General features: G+C 40.6%; 1 protein-coding gene across 7 annotated transcripts in view; it reads left to right on the forward strand.

Moving 5' to 3' along the window:
• The first annotated feature begins 583 nt into the window (after positions 1–583).
• NEK1 (NIMA related kinase 1) overlaps positions 584–15,663 on the forward strand; it is a 39,551-nt gene continuing 24,471 nt past the window's right edge. Inside the window, exons 1-17 of one of the 7 annotated variants that reach the window (XM_053402853.1) lie at positions 584–737; positions 3,187–3,334; positions 3,416–3,512; positions 4,740–4,837; positions 5,010–5,093; positions 5,742–5,809; positions 5,887–5,973; positions 7,197–7,251; positions 8,112–8,312; positions 9,687–9,747; positions 10,472–10,626; positions 12,141–12,200; positions 12,451–12,510; positions 12,632–12,679; positions 12,784–12,858; positions 14,373–14,548; positions 14,631–14,759. In XM_053402853.1, coding sequence (XP_053258828.1) covers positions 3,218–3,334; positions 3,416–3,512; positions 4,740–4,837; positions 5,010–5,093; positions 5,742–5,809; positions 5,887–5,973; positions 7,197–7,251; positions 8,112–8,312; positions 9,687–9,747; positions 10,472–10,626; positions 12,141–12,200; positions 12,451–12,510; positions 12,632–12,679; positions 12,784–12,858; positions 14,373–14,548; positions 14,631–14,759 — 1,571 coding nt within the window. In that variant the 5' untranslated portion in view covers positions 584–737; positions 3,187–3,217. Of the gene's footprint in view, positions 738–796; positions 928–3,186; positions 3,335–3,415; positions 3,513–4,739; positions 4,838–5,009; positions 5,094–5,741; positions 5,810–5,886; positions 5,974–7,196; positions 7,252–8,111; positions 8,313–9,686; positions 9,748–10,471; positions 10,627–12,140; positions 12,201–12,450; positions 12,511–12,631; positions 12,680–12,783; positions 12,859–14,372; positions 14,549–14,630; positions 14,770–15,663 lie in introns of those variants that run through there. The other 6 variants (XM_053402858.1, XM_053402857.1, XM_053402852.1 and 3 more) reach the window with 6 other exon arrangements.

A 15,663-nucleotide genomic window follows, 5' to 3' on the forward strand; every position in this document is an offset into this window, starting at 1 on the left:
TACTGCACGGTTCCTGAAAAGTACTGGTAGATCTTAACAAGAGTTGAGTGGACATTTCTCGCAATAGGACATTTTGGCAGCACACACTTTGGTTGTAGATTATTATCCCCATAACGGGGAGATACTTCAGGCCTATCAAGCAATTACTTCAGCAATGCCATGTGAAAGGAGGAGGGAGACTGGAAAAGAGTTAAGATTCAGAATAAGCACGTGTCCAGGTAGCAATCATGTGCTTAGTGCAGTTTACCCAAACAAAAATAAACGAGGTGGCAAAGCAGCTGGAAGACAATGAAGGAAGATGTGGCCACATACTTGCATAGACAGATAAGTGGAAAATGCTTATGCAGGTTCCGTGTACCGTGTTCCACCATCTTCCCTCTCTTTCTACGGATGCTCGGACATTAAGCGGGCCGGGGAAACATTAATTATAACGCAATAATAGGCAGGAGCAGCCGCATGCATTGACGGGCCTCCAGCTGCTCACCCTCAACACCCCCCCCCGCCTCCTTCCCCATCCGCGGCTTTCACTTGGTACTTGGGTCACGTGACCTCCCCTCTCCGCGTTACCAGGGTGAAGCTGTAAGCAGGCGCTGACGGAGCTCCCTCTGTGGTGCATCCGAACCTTCAGGGCCCCGGCTTCGCCCAATGGCAGGGCGGGGGTTTGATGTCGCCGTCCTATAGCAACGCGAAAGGGGTGGGAGCGGAGCTCGGGTTCGGTTGGAGCTGCTGGAAAAAGGGTGAGGTGGGCTCGGGGTTCGGCAGAGAGGTGGCGGGGCTGGAAAGGGAAGAAGCCCGAGGGGGGGGGCCTGGCGCTTTGCTGGCGGAGGGAGGGGCGCAAATGTTCCTTTCCCGGCTCGCTTTGCAGCAGCAGCAGCGGTGCCTGGCTGCTTCTCCTCCCCGTTTCCCCGCGCTTGGGGCTCCTGCTTAGTAAGTTGCCTTGTTTTGCCCTGTTTGTTTGTTTGTCGTCGCCGACGCTGTTGCTGCAGCGATGGGTGTGTCGGGGGCCGCAGTGGGGAGGCTCCCTCCTCCTCGAGGGCCCCTGGGTGTAGGAAGGTGAGCCCCTTCTCTCCTGGGACGCTGCGGCGCAGAGGTTCATGGAGCAGGCTCCAGTGTTAAAATGCGGGGTAATTACCCCGGAGTAACTCCCTCGGCCCGAAAGTCAGTTAACGGAGGTGAATATTATTATTTTTTGTTAAGTCACTCCACTCCACCCACGGGGAGTGTGAGGTGAGAGGAGCTTCTTCCTTCCCACCCAGTAGCATCCTTATCAAGAACGGTTGAGTTACTGGGTATTGTCACGTCTAATACAGAAAACTAATACTGTAGAGCTTTACATGTGAGGCGCTTATTACAGGCGTTTCAGAGAAGTGAATCAAAATTGGTTGAAAACAAGGCGCCTTACATTGTACCGAGTAAGTTCTAATTCATTACAGCGTAGGCGAGCTTGTAGTTAACCAATTCTGATAACTTTGAAAGGCCCAAACTCCATATTTTCTAAATTTTGGCAAAACTGGTTTTACAAAGCGGTAGATCAAAATATTACTAAAACAGCAAAAGTGGTGTATGTGCTATACTAATCATATTAATGGTTGTCGCATTGGGCTGCAATTCTGTGCAACTTATATGGGGAATACAAGACATAGGAAGCTGTAGTTCAGTGTTGTCTGTGCAGATTGATAGCTGCTCTCTGCTTGTTCAGATTGCATCTCTCCTGGCCCTATCTGGAGACGCTGGGGATTGAACCCCGGGAGTTGGAGTCAAAAAGCATCTAGAACATAGGAAGCTGCGTTATATCAAGTTGGACTGTTGTGCCATCTAGATCAGTTTTGTCAGCACTGACTGTCAGAGGCTTTCCAGGGTTCCATCCCTACTTGGAGACACCAGTAAATGAACGTGAGACATGTTACTGCAAAGCACGCGCTCTACCACTGCCGATCATGGGTTCCTCAGCCCCAGATGAATGGAATTGACTGCCAAACTCTATAGGGTCAAAAACACAATGTTGCATTGTACTTCAGAACTAATTAGTAAGCAGTGCTGGTATTTCAAACTTGAAAAAATATGCCCCCTATGGCCATAGTAGCCAGTGACTGGGCAGCCATGTTATGGACCAGCAGTAATTTCCTAGCAGTCTTCAAGGGTAAGGTAGGCCCCGTGTATAATGTACCACATCAGTCTAATGTAGAGGTTATCAAGGCATATAGAACAGCAGCCAAGACTTTTATCACTCAATATGGCATGCCGACTTTATATTAATCACACTGACCTCATCCCCAAAGTCATGTGGTGGCATTAGTCAGCAATTTCTTATATGTGTTTAAAATAGCATTAGCAGCTTGAATCTTGTGGATTCCCAAAAAATAATTCCTCTATTGTAGAGCAGAACTCTTCCTATACCATCTTCTGGTACTTGACTTGTCAGATAGTTTCAGAAGCATTCCAACTTCCATCCTAGCAAAGCACTCCAGAAAGATACAATTGATGAAAGCTGATGAGAGTTCCACAAGAATACCCCTTATCTATATCCTGATGACGGTTATCTTCAGGGGCAGCAACAAAGTTTGAAAATGCATCCAAGTGGTTAGCTTAAGCTCTGCTACCAAACTAGCAAACTCAGTTCGGGTTATCATTTTAAGGCTGCAGTCTTAAATAAGTTTACTTGGAAGTGGTCCCATAGAACTCAGTGGGTCTCATTCCCAAATAAGTATTTAATCCTGACTTGGCAATAAGCTTCACTTTAACCCAGTGGAACCTACTTTCAGGTAAGAGTGCATCGTGTCAGACTATATAACAAAGATCCAGGTAAGTGTTACTTTTCATAAATGCAGCAGTTCTCCTTTTCTAATTTGTGCTTTGAGGTTTACTTGCATCTTCTTGGTATATAGTCTGTAAGAGCTTTTTAATCAGGTAATATATAAATATTTCTGTGTCCCTTTGAAAAGCATTTTCCATAGCAATAGCCATGGGATAGAGACAGTGGATGCAAACTACTGTACGGCGTATCTGAAGCAGAAATAATTGCATTCACAGGCTTAGAGACCTTATAATGAAAGGGAATGTTGAAACATTGATGGCATCTAAAAAGACAAGTGATTTGGAAACTGGTTTGTGATGCATAAATTGATCTGGCAGATACAAAAAGAGCAACTTTGTTATTCCGTTAAAAAGCTCCCTTTTTCTCCCTAGCCCATACATAAGGATGCCTTAGAAAAGTACCATGGACAAATATATTAAGGTGCAAAAGATTGGTGAAGGATCTTTTGGAAAAGCAATTCTGGTTAAAGCAAAGGAAAATGGCAAACAATATGTTATTAAGGAGATCAATATATCCAAGGTGAGTCTCTTGAGTTTTATTTCCTTTCATTACATCTTTCCTTATATTTATGTTTTCACAAACAATGCTTTTCTTTTAAAGATGTCGAATAAAGAGAGAGAAGAATCAAGGAGAGAAGTTGCAGTGTTGGCAAACATGAAACATCCAAATATTGTGCTATACAGAGAATCATTTGAAGGTTAGGATTAAAAATAACTTGGCATCTAAAATAAAAAGCTGAACTGGATTGAAGTGCCTGAATTGGGGTTTGTGTGTTGCCTTTCAACATCCAGTTTCCTGTTTAGTATTTCTTGTTGCATGCTGCAGTTCTGTGTGTGCTTGCTTAAAAGAGGGGATGGAGAAGAATTTCATTAGGCCCACATTACTAAGCAAACTGACCTAATTTCCATCTCCCAGACTAATATGCAGATCAGAACACAATTATATTTTGAATATCACACTTCTCTGAACCTTCCCATAATGTTCTCAGCTCAGAAAAAAATAACCAAAATATGTGTGCTTTTTTTTAAAAAAAAAACAACATACTCATTTTATAGTGAAGTATGTTTAGAAATGCATTTCAGGTAAGATACATATCTAAATACAAAATTTTGCATGAATTTTCTTTCTTTAAAAATCAGACTAATGTGGAAGCATGATGATGATGATATTTTATTCGTACCCCACCCATCTGATTGGGTTGCCTCAGCTCCTCTGGGCAGCTTACAGCATATATAAAAACCATAGTAAAACATTAAACCTTAAAAAGTTTCTCTATATATATGGCTGCCTTCAGATGTCGTCTAAAGGTTATATAATTACTCCTATCCTTGATATCTGAAGGGTGGGCATTCCACAGGATGGGCGCCACTTCTGAGAGGGCCCTCTGCCTGGCTCCCTGTAGCTTCACTTCTCACAGTGTGGGAAATGCCAGAAGGCCCTCAGTGCTGGATCTCAGTGTCTGGGATGAACGATGGATGGAATGGACTTACATCATAGAATCATAGAATCATAGAGTTGGAAGAGACCACAAGGGCCATCGAGCCCAACCCCCTGCCAAGCAGGAAACACCATCAGAGCACTCCTGACATATGGTTGTCAAGCCTCTGCTTAAAGACCTCCAAAGAAGGAGACTCCACCACACTCCTTGGCAGCAAATTCCACTACATAAATGAACACATATGAAATTGGCACGGGCCAGAAATAGCATGATCTGACATATCAATTTAAAAGTCAGTCAAATTGATAAGTAGGACCTGCTAATAAATATGGTTGGATTGGGCAGCAAGTCTACCATTTTTCATGTCTCCTGTATGAGTTGGAAAATACACAGTAATGGAAGCTAAACAAATTAAGGGACTGGCCAGCGTGATGCATTGTGAAGTGTAAATTAACACTTGTGTGTATTTATTTATTTATTTTACAGAAGGTGGCTGTCTTTACATAGTGATGGACTATTGTGAAGGAGGAGACCTGTTTAAAAAAATTAATACACAGAAAGGTGTCTTGTTTTCAGAAGACCAGGTAAGAGGATTTGAGATTTATATTGCTTGATAACTGTAGATGTTCTAGCTCTGATAGACACCCACTATGTCCACAATAATGGCTGGCATTGGTGCTAACCAAAAAATATGTGGTTGTGATTCTGACTTTTGCTTTGCCTCTGAAATGTGATGTCAATTCTAACTTCTTTTAGATCATGGATTGGTTTGTACAGATCTGCTTAGCACTGAAACATGTGCATGACAGAAAAATTTTGCATCGAGACATAAAGTCACAAGTAAGTTCACAGAAACTTTTTTTTAATTGAATGTCAATATTCTAATAGCTAGGCTTTAGCCTACTTTCTTCAAAACACTGATGAGAGAACAAACCTATGTCAGGACTTTCCAAAAAGAACAAGGGTTTGTGCACTTGCAGACCAAGGCTTACTTCAGATGTAATGCTAAAACTGTGGTTCAACATTATATGAGCACCAACAAGGTAGCCCCTTCCTCTCCTCCACTTTGTGTACAAGAGAAGAATGAAGTTTTCACTTTTGGTTTGTAATCAACCTTGAGTTTCCTGTTATGTCTGAACCTGAGGTACGTTTATTCAAATATGGTTAGTTTAGACAAACCAAGATGGAATGCACACATTCCCATATTTCCAGTCTAAGCTTATATCTTGGTTTAGAGTGCATGCAATTAGCTTTCAGGTTACATATTACAATTATGTTCGTGAGCTTTAAGCAAACAGATTTGTCAAAAATTGTTTGGAAATACTCTTAGTTACCAATCAGTTGTTACTATCAGCTGACTAAGAAATGAAATGCATTCAGCTAAAAGTGGTTTCTTGTAATGATTGGCAAATTCGGTATAAGTTACTTTCTTCTCTACTGAATTTAACTTTGTGTTAGTGTACTGTATTTTTCTTGTTTCTACTCCAGAATATATTTTTAACCAAAGATGGAACAATACAGTTGGGGGACTTTGGAATAGCTCGAGTTCTTAATAGGTAATACTGAAATACGTTTTGCGCAATTCACACAGTACTATAAAACATAGTCTAATTCATTATATTTTTATTTTTAGTACAGTGGAACTTGCTCGAACTTGCATAGGAACGCCGTATTACTTGTCACCAGAAATCTGTGAGAATAAGCCTTACAACAATAAAAGGTAGTATTTAACTATAGGCTTAACTTATTTTCAGTTGTATGTAGATGCCATTGTCTTTTACTGCAATGCAATTTATCCAACTGACTTCATCATACTGCTGTGTGAAAACACAGAAGCCAACCCACTTTTATCCAGCCTCAGCATTGGTTATCATTTTCGGGCACTTGCATAACTGAGAGCAATGCAGAGAATCTATTCCATGTAGGGAATGTGCTGGTGAACCAGATTGCTGCAGCCGGCAGTATTGCACTCTCCACTAGCTGGTGAGCAGAGGGTTCAGTCCTGCTGGGTGCTGATTTGCCAACACATTTCTTGCAGGGAACACTGGCAAAGCAGACTCCCATCCTGACTGGTCAACACTGACAGGTGGGCAATGATGACATCAGGTTACTGATAGGCGGGTGGTCCCACCCCCTGTCAGAATTGACTCATGGGGTTAGGGAGAGATAAAGGATTGGCTTGCTGGGCCAAAAATATCCCTTACCCATTATCGCTTCCTTCTGGCTGTTAAGAGTAATAGCTATCCTAGGCCAGACGGATATGCTTTGATCCCAAGGCCAGTCCAAGATGTGAACCAGAAGTGGGAAATCTAAATGTCTTCCATATAACAAAAATAATATAATAATAACTTGACAATTTGGTATCCTTTGGTCATAAATGACAGTTTGCTCATTTATGGAAGTGCGTACCCAATTACACTTCCATAAACGACCTACCGTAACTTTGCACCTGGCCCAGAGAAAAGGGCAAATGATGGATGAGAAAGTCATCTTTTCTAAGGAACCAGCAGAACAAAAAGCTATAAGCAGGCTGATAAGGTCCACATTGTTGCTTAGATGGTGCATGTTGCACAAGTGAACAGAATTTCAGCCATTGCAATTTACATCACCGTAGAAATGTGGATAACCATTTGGATGGCAGAAGTTGCCCCAGCTGAAATGTACATATGTATATATGCATAGCTGAACTTAATAAGGTGACCGAAAGTAATACAAGCCAACCCAAGTTTCAAGGACAAGCTAGACCAGGCATAGGCAAACTCGGCCCTCCAGATGTTTTTGGCCTACAACTCCCATGATCCCTAGCTAACAGGACCAGTGGTCAGGGATGATGGGAATTGTAGTCTCAAAACATCTGGAGGGCCGAGTTTGCCTATGCCTGAGCTAGACTATTGATCATCTAGGGGTCTGTGCAAACTAATGTTCTGTGTCTTGTTTCTTTAGTGACATATGGGCTCTTGGTTGTGTTCTCTATGAAATGTGCACACTGAAACATGCAGTAAGTCGACATTTCTAAATACTTTATAAACGAAACTCTTTTTCCAATGCCCAGAAAATGCAATATTTTTATTTTAGGTATTTTGACATCAAAATCACTTGTGTTCTGCTGATCGTCTACTTTTTGTAGTTACGTGGAGGGGTTGGTAGGAGAGAATTGAACTACAGTAATAGATAATTGCATGCCCATGATAAGATTTAAAGTAACAGCATGTGACACAAGTCAAAGCCCCAAATACAGCTGTTAGCTGGCTTGGATAATGTACCAATTGTTGATGGGATTTTTAAAATGGAGGGAATTTCACTTCCCCAAACTTCAGCCTTAGAGCAATTACAGTAAGCCCGCAACTTGCACACATTTAACCTGTATGCATTCAGCTTTACATGTGTGGCAAATTTAAAAAAATAAATAAATGGAAAGAGGGTGGGATTCTGGGGAAAATGACTTTGGCAGTCACACCCACCATTGAACCCAATGGGTTTTGACCAGTGCTTTTTTCCTGGGGGGACGCAGGGGTACGCATACCCCTAAACATTTTGTGAATCTAAGTTTGGCCTCATTGAGGGGCAGTATTTCAATATGAGTAGGAAAATGAGAGCACTCCTAAACCTTTTTAAAGAAAAAGGTACTGGTTGCAATTTTGGCTTTAAGATAAGAGGGTAGTGGGAAAACAATATGGAAAATCTTTATGGATAAAATGCAAGACTAAAAGGAAATTGAGAATATTTTCTAGACCACTGAAAATGCATATTAAAGTAATTTTGATTTTTGTAGCATTAAGAAATTCAGTTGTCTTCTTTTGCTGTTTTGCTGTGGCATTACTACTGTCTAATACATACAAATTGCACTTATCTCTGCAGTTTGAAGCTGGAAATATGAAAAATCTGGTACTCAAGATAATTTCCGGATCATTTCCTCCTGTTTCTGTGCATTATTCCCATGACCTCCGGAGTCTGATTTCACAGTTATTTAAAAGAAATCCTAGGGATAGGCCATCAGTCAACTCCATATTGGAGAAAATTTTTATAGCTAAGCGTATTGAAAAATTTCTAACACCCCAGGTATGTACTTGGACCTATTGTTACAAATGATCTACTGTGCAATAAGTTTAAGAAGCTCATCATAAACGTGCTGCTTCTGTTAATTAAGAAGTCTTTCAGTTATGTGCAATATATGTGTCTTAGCAAATTAGTTACTATTGTGTTTTTATGATTATCCTTCTATAGAATAAGAACACTGAAATGCCACTGTACAGCAGTGTGTGTGTGTGTATAGTAACACACCGTTTTAAATTCAAACTTTAATTATTTAAGATACTTATACATAAATAAAGTAGTTTACTTATACAGGGAGCGATGGGGAACGTCAGGCCCCGGGGTCAAATTCACACCTCTCTATCATGCCCTTGGGACTTTGCCCAGGCCATCTTCCCACTGCAGTCACACCCTCATGGGTCCTGCTCTGTGTCTAGTGATTTTTTACCTTGCTGGAATGTATCCATTAACATTGAGTTATCCCTTGCTTGCCTGAAGAGTCGTGTGTGTCTGGTCACACCCTTTTTCCACATCCACCTCTGGAAGGTTGCCCATGAGAGAATGTTCTCCAGCCCTGACATAAAAGAGGGCCTCAACATTTTAGATAAGACTTTGAGATTAGAGTCATAGTCATATGTGTAAGTAACTTGAATAGAGCATGCTGAAGCATACTTGAACAATATTTTTCGATAATACTTAAATACCTTTCTAATTAGGTACATTTTTAAAAGCATAAAATATCTTAAGTTAAAGCTTAATGGGGTCCCCTCCTCAAGCCACATGGAGAGCTTCCATGGAGGGTTCAGACATGCACCTTGTGACTGCATGACCTTTCTTGGCTCATTGAAATGTTGTATGCTGGTTGTGTGTTCATGGCCATTTATGTGATGAAATGTTATAAAGATTGCAATCTGTATCCAACATGTAATAACTCAACACGTATGTACTTTGTCTTTGGGACAGGGTGAATGAGCTTTATACATTTCTTCTTAAGAACTTCCTATGACTTTGAGTTCAGGTTCATAACTAGTAAACAGCTTTTTAAAAAGGTATGAACATCCAAGTTAGGGTACAGCTATCTATATATACTCTTCTACAGTGGTACCTCTGGTTCCGAACTTAATTCGTTCTGGAGGTCCATTCTTAACCTGAAACAGTTCTTAACCTGAGGTACCACTTTAGCTAATGGGGCCTCCCAGTGGCCTGCGGTTTCTGTTCTCATCCTGAGGTAAATTTCTTAACCCGAGGTACTACTTCCAGGTCTGTAACCCAAAGTGTTTGTAACCTGAGGTACCACTGTTTTTTTGGAACAAATGTTTATGGAAACAGTTATTCAATTTATTGGTCATTCAGTAACTGTTAGACTCTGTGTTACTCTCTAACGTAAAATTATTCTTTTAGCTTATTGCAGAAGAATTTAGCCATAAAGTATTTCAGAAGTTTGGACCTCATGCTGGACCAGGTAATATATGAAAAAAATCCTCTTAGGTGCATTTTAGTTGATTCCAATACATCATTGACCTGATGAGTATCAGGTGATGGTAGCAAATGCAGAATATTCATGATGTTTAGAGCCCTTAATTTAGAATTTATTTTTATTCATCCAAGATAGCCTATGCATAAGGAAAGGAATCTTCATCTAGAAACTTGGTTTTGAAATGAGTTTTCACAGATCAGCTTTTGTGCACGATAGCAGTACAGTATTAAAGGGAAATTTCTCAAGTTATAAAAATTGCTTATTGTTAACTTACATTACAAGTAATTAGTTTGAAACAACACAATATTGCTTTAAAGTCAGTTCCAAATATGTAGCTTATAGCCAGAGCATTTTGAGTTAAGATAATAAACTATTCCTTTTGCCAGGTATGTAGATGAAGGTTGCTTTTGGCACATGGCCAGGTGGGGAACAGGTAGACTTGAAAGCAAGAATATAAAAGGTTACCAATCTTTGTCGTAAGTAAGTAAGGAATAACAGTTGTGTCTTCTTTTCCTCTTTTCAAATACGCATTCAGCCAGTTCAGTCTTCTATGGAGTGCGTTGTACCTAAGCCAAATAATATCAGCATGTCTAACTCTGGATGGGAAGAGAATTATTTTTGAATATTCCTTAGTCTTAGGACAGATTCCTAAAGAAACCCAGTGTTGTGTAAAGGAGTTCTTTTTGTGTGTGTGTTCTCTCTTGAATAGCAAAGAGACCAGCTCAAGGTCAAAACTTGGCCTCTGCTGCACCAGCTCAAAAAATCACAAAACCTGCTGCTAAATATGGAGTGCCTTTAATGCTTAAGAAGTCTGGGGATGCAGCTAAAAAGCCCTATGAGAAGCCTTCAATTAAATGCCGACAGGTGAGAGAAAATATTCAGCGATGAAACAAAAGTATATCTTTTTGATGAGGGAGGTGGAGAAAGTGTATGTTATATGTTGGGACTTTGGTGTTTGTGTTTTTTAAACCTTAACTGCATTTTGTTTGTGTCAACTTGTCACGGGCATAGTTTCAGCGACCGATAGATTCCCTTGCGGGAGTGGAAACACGGTATGTAACTAGTCTTTGCAATTGCACTGTGATGCGCATTCAGGTGCAAGGCATCCAATGTGGCATCTGTTGCCTTTCCACCCACTTTCCAGTATAGATTGGCTGTGAATAGTTTTGGACCTGCTCACATATCGCTGCATGCAATTATATCTGCATTAAGGCCCATAACACAGCTGGAAGGTGTTATGGCGTGTTTTGGTTCCACCCAGTGTAAAAAGTGTACAAAGACCATATAATAAAATAACAGCAAGTAAACTCTTTCAGTAAACATTCCTGAAAAGAAAACCTGAAATGCTATATCAACAAGCAAGCTTCATAAACTCAGTGGAATCAAAGTGTTGATTTGGTATTTCAAAGTATAAAGTGGCACAGCCTAGTGGGTCTTCATGAGTAAGTTATGATGTTATACTGGCCCTGTTGGTACATGCACCATCTTAAATATTTAGGATCTCATTTGCTTTTTATTTGAACAGATTTGTTTTATTTGACTTTTTAAATTTGTGTCATCCACTGTTGACTTCGTCTTTTTCTTTATTATTTACAATATGAGATGCAGCAGGATTGGCTAGGGATCCAATGGATCCTAAGCCCAGCCTTCCCAAAAGCCCTGTTTTAGGGCTTCCAGCCAATTTCTACCACCAGGAATCCACTCTGTTGACTGCATCAAGTAATCTATGAGCATACCCCCCAAAAAAATTTTAGTGTCACTCTACTTGGGAAGTCTGTAAAATATTTTCCTTATATGTCTATGCTAAAACAGTGATAGCTTTTGGCAACTTCGAAATGATCCACGCATGATGTGAAACCAACTGGCTTTTACTTGGCATTAAAAATAGCATGCAGTCTCCCATGCGTAAGTTAGTTGGTATGATGTGGCAGGGGAGGAGGAATAGAGATGCGCTTTATTTATGTTTTGTTTTCTGTTAACAAAATAACTCTGAAAACAGCAAAATACTTGTATCAGTACTGCTGTCTTTGGCACACTGTTGGACAATCAGAAAAATGAATGGATGAAAAATGGTGTTCACTTTTGTCTGTACTGCTGAGAATACATTAAGGCTTCAGTACTTGATGCATTTACTAGGGAGTCAATGGCATAGAAATCAAATCAAGTCCTAAGTGTAGTTTCCCAACAATAAGATCCACTGACCAAAGTGTGGTTTTTATTTCTCAGTGCACATGGAGAGGCCAAAACTGTAAGATTAATAGCAAGTTTGCAAAGTTAACTTAGTTTATTCCTGCGTTATTGATTCTCCATGCTCAGTTACCTTCTGCAGCACATGGTACATGCATTCCATCTAATTTGTAGTTTCACTTTTTATTTAGGCCCCTCCACCTCCAGTGAAGAAAGGGAAACCAGTAGAAGAAAGGAGGAAAATGTTTGAGGTATAAAGACATGGAAACTAAGGAAACTAAGCAAAATACTTTTAAACACAAAACAAAACCTTCAAACCTTTCCTCCTTATTTCCTTCCACTAGATATCCTCTAACCTTATTTATATATATCTCTATCTGTGTGTGTGTATATTAGATATTAAAACCTCTAGAATATGACTCTTACTATGAAGTCCTAACCATCCTGACCTAATTCACAGGAAATAATGGCTCAGGGTTTGAATCTGTATTTATTTTCCAGGAAGCTGCTAAAAAGAAAAGACATGACATTTTTGAGAAGGACAAAAGACAGCGTGAACAGGTAAATTAAAGAGAGTCACTATTTTTGTTCTGTTTTTAATGATGGAATGCAGGAATATGTCTCATATGTTACCATAGCAGTTGGTTGGCGTAATACGTTATCATTTCAAAACATCCTACAGATCAGTTTCCTCAAGGCTGAGCAGATGAGAAGACTTGAGAAGGAAAGGGTAAAATGCTTTTGACTTTCCACTTCTAACTCTAAAGTTTCGTCTTCAGAGCATTCATCAATTTTTGGAGTCCCGTTTTCTCACACACACGTCCTCTTTTCCAGATGGAAAGAATAAACAGAGCCAGGGAGCAAGGATGGAGGAATGTGCTCAGTGCAGGTGGAAGTGGTGAAATCAAGGTTGGTAGCTGCTGTTAAATGTATATGCGGACACACCTGTTCTCCCTTATTTCTAACCTTATCAATAATCTGTAGGTGCTTGTCAAGCTCTTACCAGCACCCTTTAGTCCAGAAGAGGGGAATGTTTTTCAGACTGAGGCAGCGTTCCTCTCTGGGCAATCTTCCAGAGGCTGCACACCAGTGGTCAGCAGGACCAGAGGCAAAAATGGCAGAGCAACAGGTGTTGGCATCCATCTGTCTCAAGAGACAGTGGAGTGCACCTCTGGGGGCAAAGTCCAACTGCTGTGTTAGCAACACCAAAGTGATCTCCCCAGGGCACAAGCCTGGGCAGTGTTTATGGAGGTTCTGGGCTGCCCAGATGACAAGGCCCTCCTCTTGCCCTCACTGAGGCGGTCCAAAGGAAAACAGCAATACGTTTAGCGCCAGCTTGGAGTTGCCAGAAGGAGGCGTACAAGGCACCATCCAACAATCTTGGGGACTCCACTCCAGATTTGTGTAGGGTTTACTCCTTAGCCTTTTTTTCTCCCAAAGATATCCCGCAAGGCCGCAGAGGTTTAGGGTCAGAGTTTTCCTTCTCCTAGATGAGCTACTTTGCCAGGTTGACAAGTCCCATTTGCCCCTCGATTCCCTCTACAGCATGTGCAGAAACCACCTTCTTGAACAATGGACCCAATATTGTTACCTTTGTACAGTTGGTTCCATTCTAGCCATGTGAAATTCATACACACACACACACACACACACACACACACACACACACACACCTCCCTCCCATCTAAGCAGGCAAGAAGCATTATCACAGTCCAAGAACACACTGCAGCCACAAATGCTTCAAAGGTTCTCAAGGCAAACGTTTTTGAGGGCATAGTACAAACTTGAGGGGGGCTGAGGAGAGTCCTGAGGGCTGGATAGGGCATTCTGGAGGGCCACGTTTTTTGTTGGGTGCAAAATAGCATAAGATACAATGGACACTCCCCCCCAACCCCCCCCCCAATTTGCAGGTGTTTGTTTAAGTTGTAATTTTCAACTAGGTCCAATCCAAACCTATGCAAGGATGAAGACTGTACATTTTTTCATGTTACAGTGAATTTATTTGTGTGGGTTTCTAGAACCATTGCAGAAGATGCAATCCTACGAATGCACAATGTTGATCAGAATGTGCTGTGAGATGAATGCATGTGTAGATCCTATGCTCTGGTCAAAAGAGAGACACTTAACAGTGCTGTAGATGGCACTCTTCATCAAAGAATATGTAACATTTCTATTTTTCAAAGGAAGCCACAAGGTGGATAGGAATAAATACACAAGTGTGTATGGGTCTCCATTGCTGATAGTAATCAGATAATTGCCAGAAATTACTGAAAGCCACTTTGTATCACCAACTAGCTGGATGTTGTAATACAGAAGTCACTTTTATGTTTAGTGGTTCTTAATTACAGTATCTAAATCTGACTTTTATTACCTTAAGGAGAGCATTGGAATCATAACATGAGAGCTTATTCTTAAATTCCTAGGCTCCGTTTTTTGGAGGTGGAGGAGCTATTGTGCCTTTACCTGTGCCTGGTCGAGGGCAATATGAACACTATCATGCTATTTTTGATCAGATGCAGCAACAAAAGGAAAATATTAAAGTAACAGAGGGAAGAGATGCTGAATTGAGAGAGAAACATGGTCCAGAACCTATTGAAAGGTATGTCTGCCTTTGTTAAAAAGGAAAGAGCATGTCATTCTAGATGAAAGTAATGAAAATTGCTATGCGTATTTATCTACAGAGGACCACCTGGAATTCATGCAGGAGTTCCTAATGGGCCTGCAGTTCATCATCATTCACCTGATGCTGATGCAATTAGGAAAAGAATGAAAAGATTGGAGGAGGTGTCTAGACAAGCCAATGCAAACAGGTTGGACTGATGATGTGTGGATCTGTCCTGTGTGTGTAGGTTTCTGTCACTGTCTGTTTAGTTTAATAACTAAGACTAGAGTGTGATTGACAGTCATAGATACACCATAATCATCTGCCCACCTATCTAGATGAGAGTTGTTATATGATATTACTAATTTATTTAGGAACCAAAATGCTTACCTATTTAATAAGTTAACAAGCTTGCACAAGTATATTGTGCAAGCAGTATAACAATTGCAGGGGAGGGTCCAAGTAAAAAAAGTGCCTAATTATCCTCAGTTTATATTTCCTAGATTATATAATCCGGAGCAGTAAACTTCAACTTTTTTCAGATTACACAGCTTTAACCCAAACATTAGGGGATTCATTTCATAATGTTTTACCCATATATTTGTGTGGTGGTAATGTTGTGAGCCACGCTAGGGCAAGGCCCAGTAGTTGAAGACCGATGACCCATTGGATAGCAACCAAATTGTTGTATCTGGCTATTGTCCAAGAGGATACATTTGTATTTACTTCACACATCATGGGTTGCCCCTTTTTAAGGCCTCTACAGTTGCCTGCCTGTATGACAGGCAACAGAAACTAGCAGGATGAGGCTTGAAGAACATGGATTTAAGATTTTATTGTACACTTCTGCTGCAATACTGCTGTTGTCTTTTATAATTGTAATTTCTCTTCCAGTGCTTATGATGCAAATAGTATATTATGGAGAATACATTTCAGCCTTAAACAAAAATAGACCTCGTTTTAAGCCATCAGGATTGCTTCTTGTTTAAATTTGTCTTCCAAAGCAATTCCAAGAGGGTAGAAAAACCTTCCCAACCTCATTGTCACCAGACGTTTTTGACTGCAACTCCCCTCATCCATGGCTATCAACCATGCCAGCTGAGACATGGTTG

Source organism: Podarcis raffonei, chromosome 9 (assembly GCF_027172205.1).
Source record: "Podarcis raffonei isolate rPodRaf1 chromosome 9, rPodRaf1.pri, whole genome shotgun sequence".
NCBI classification, from domain to species: Eukaryota; Metazoa; Chordata; class Lepidosauria; order Squamata; family Lacertidae; genus Podarcis; species Podarcis raffonei.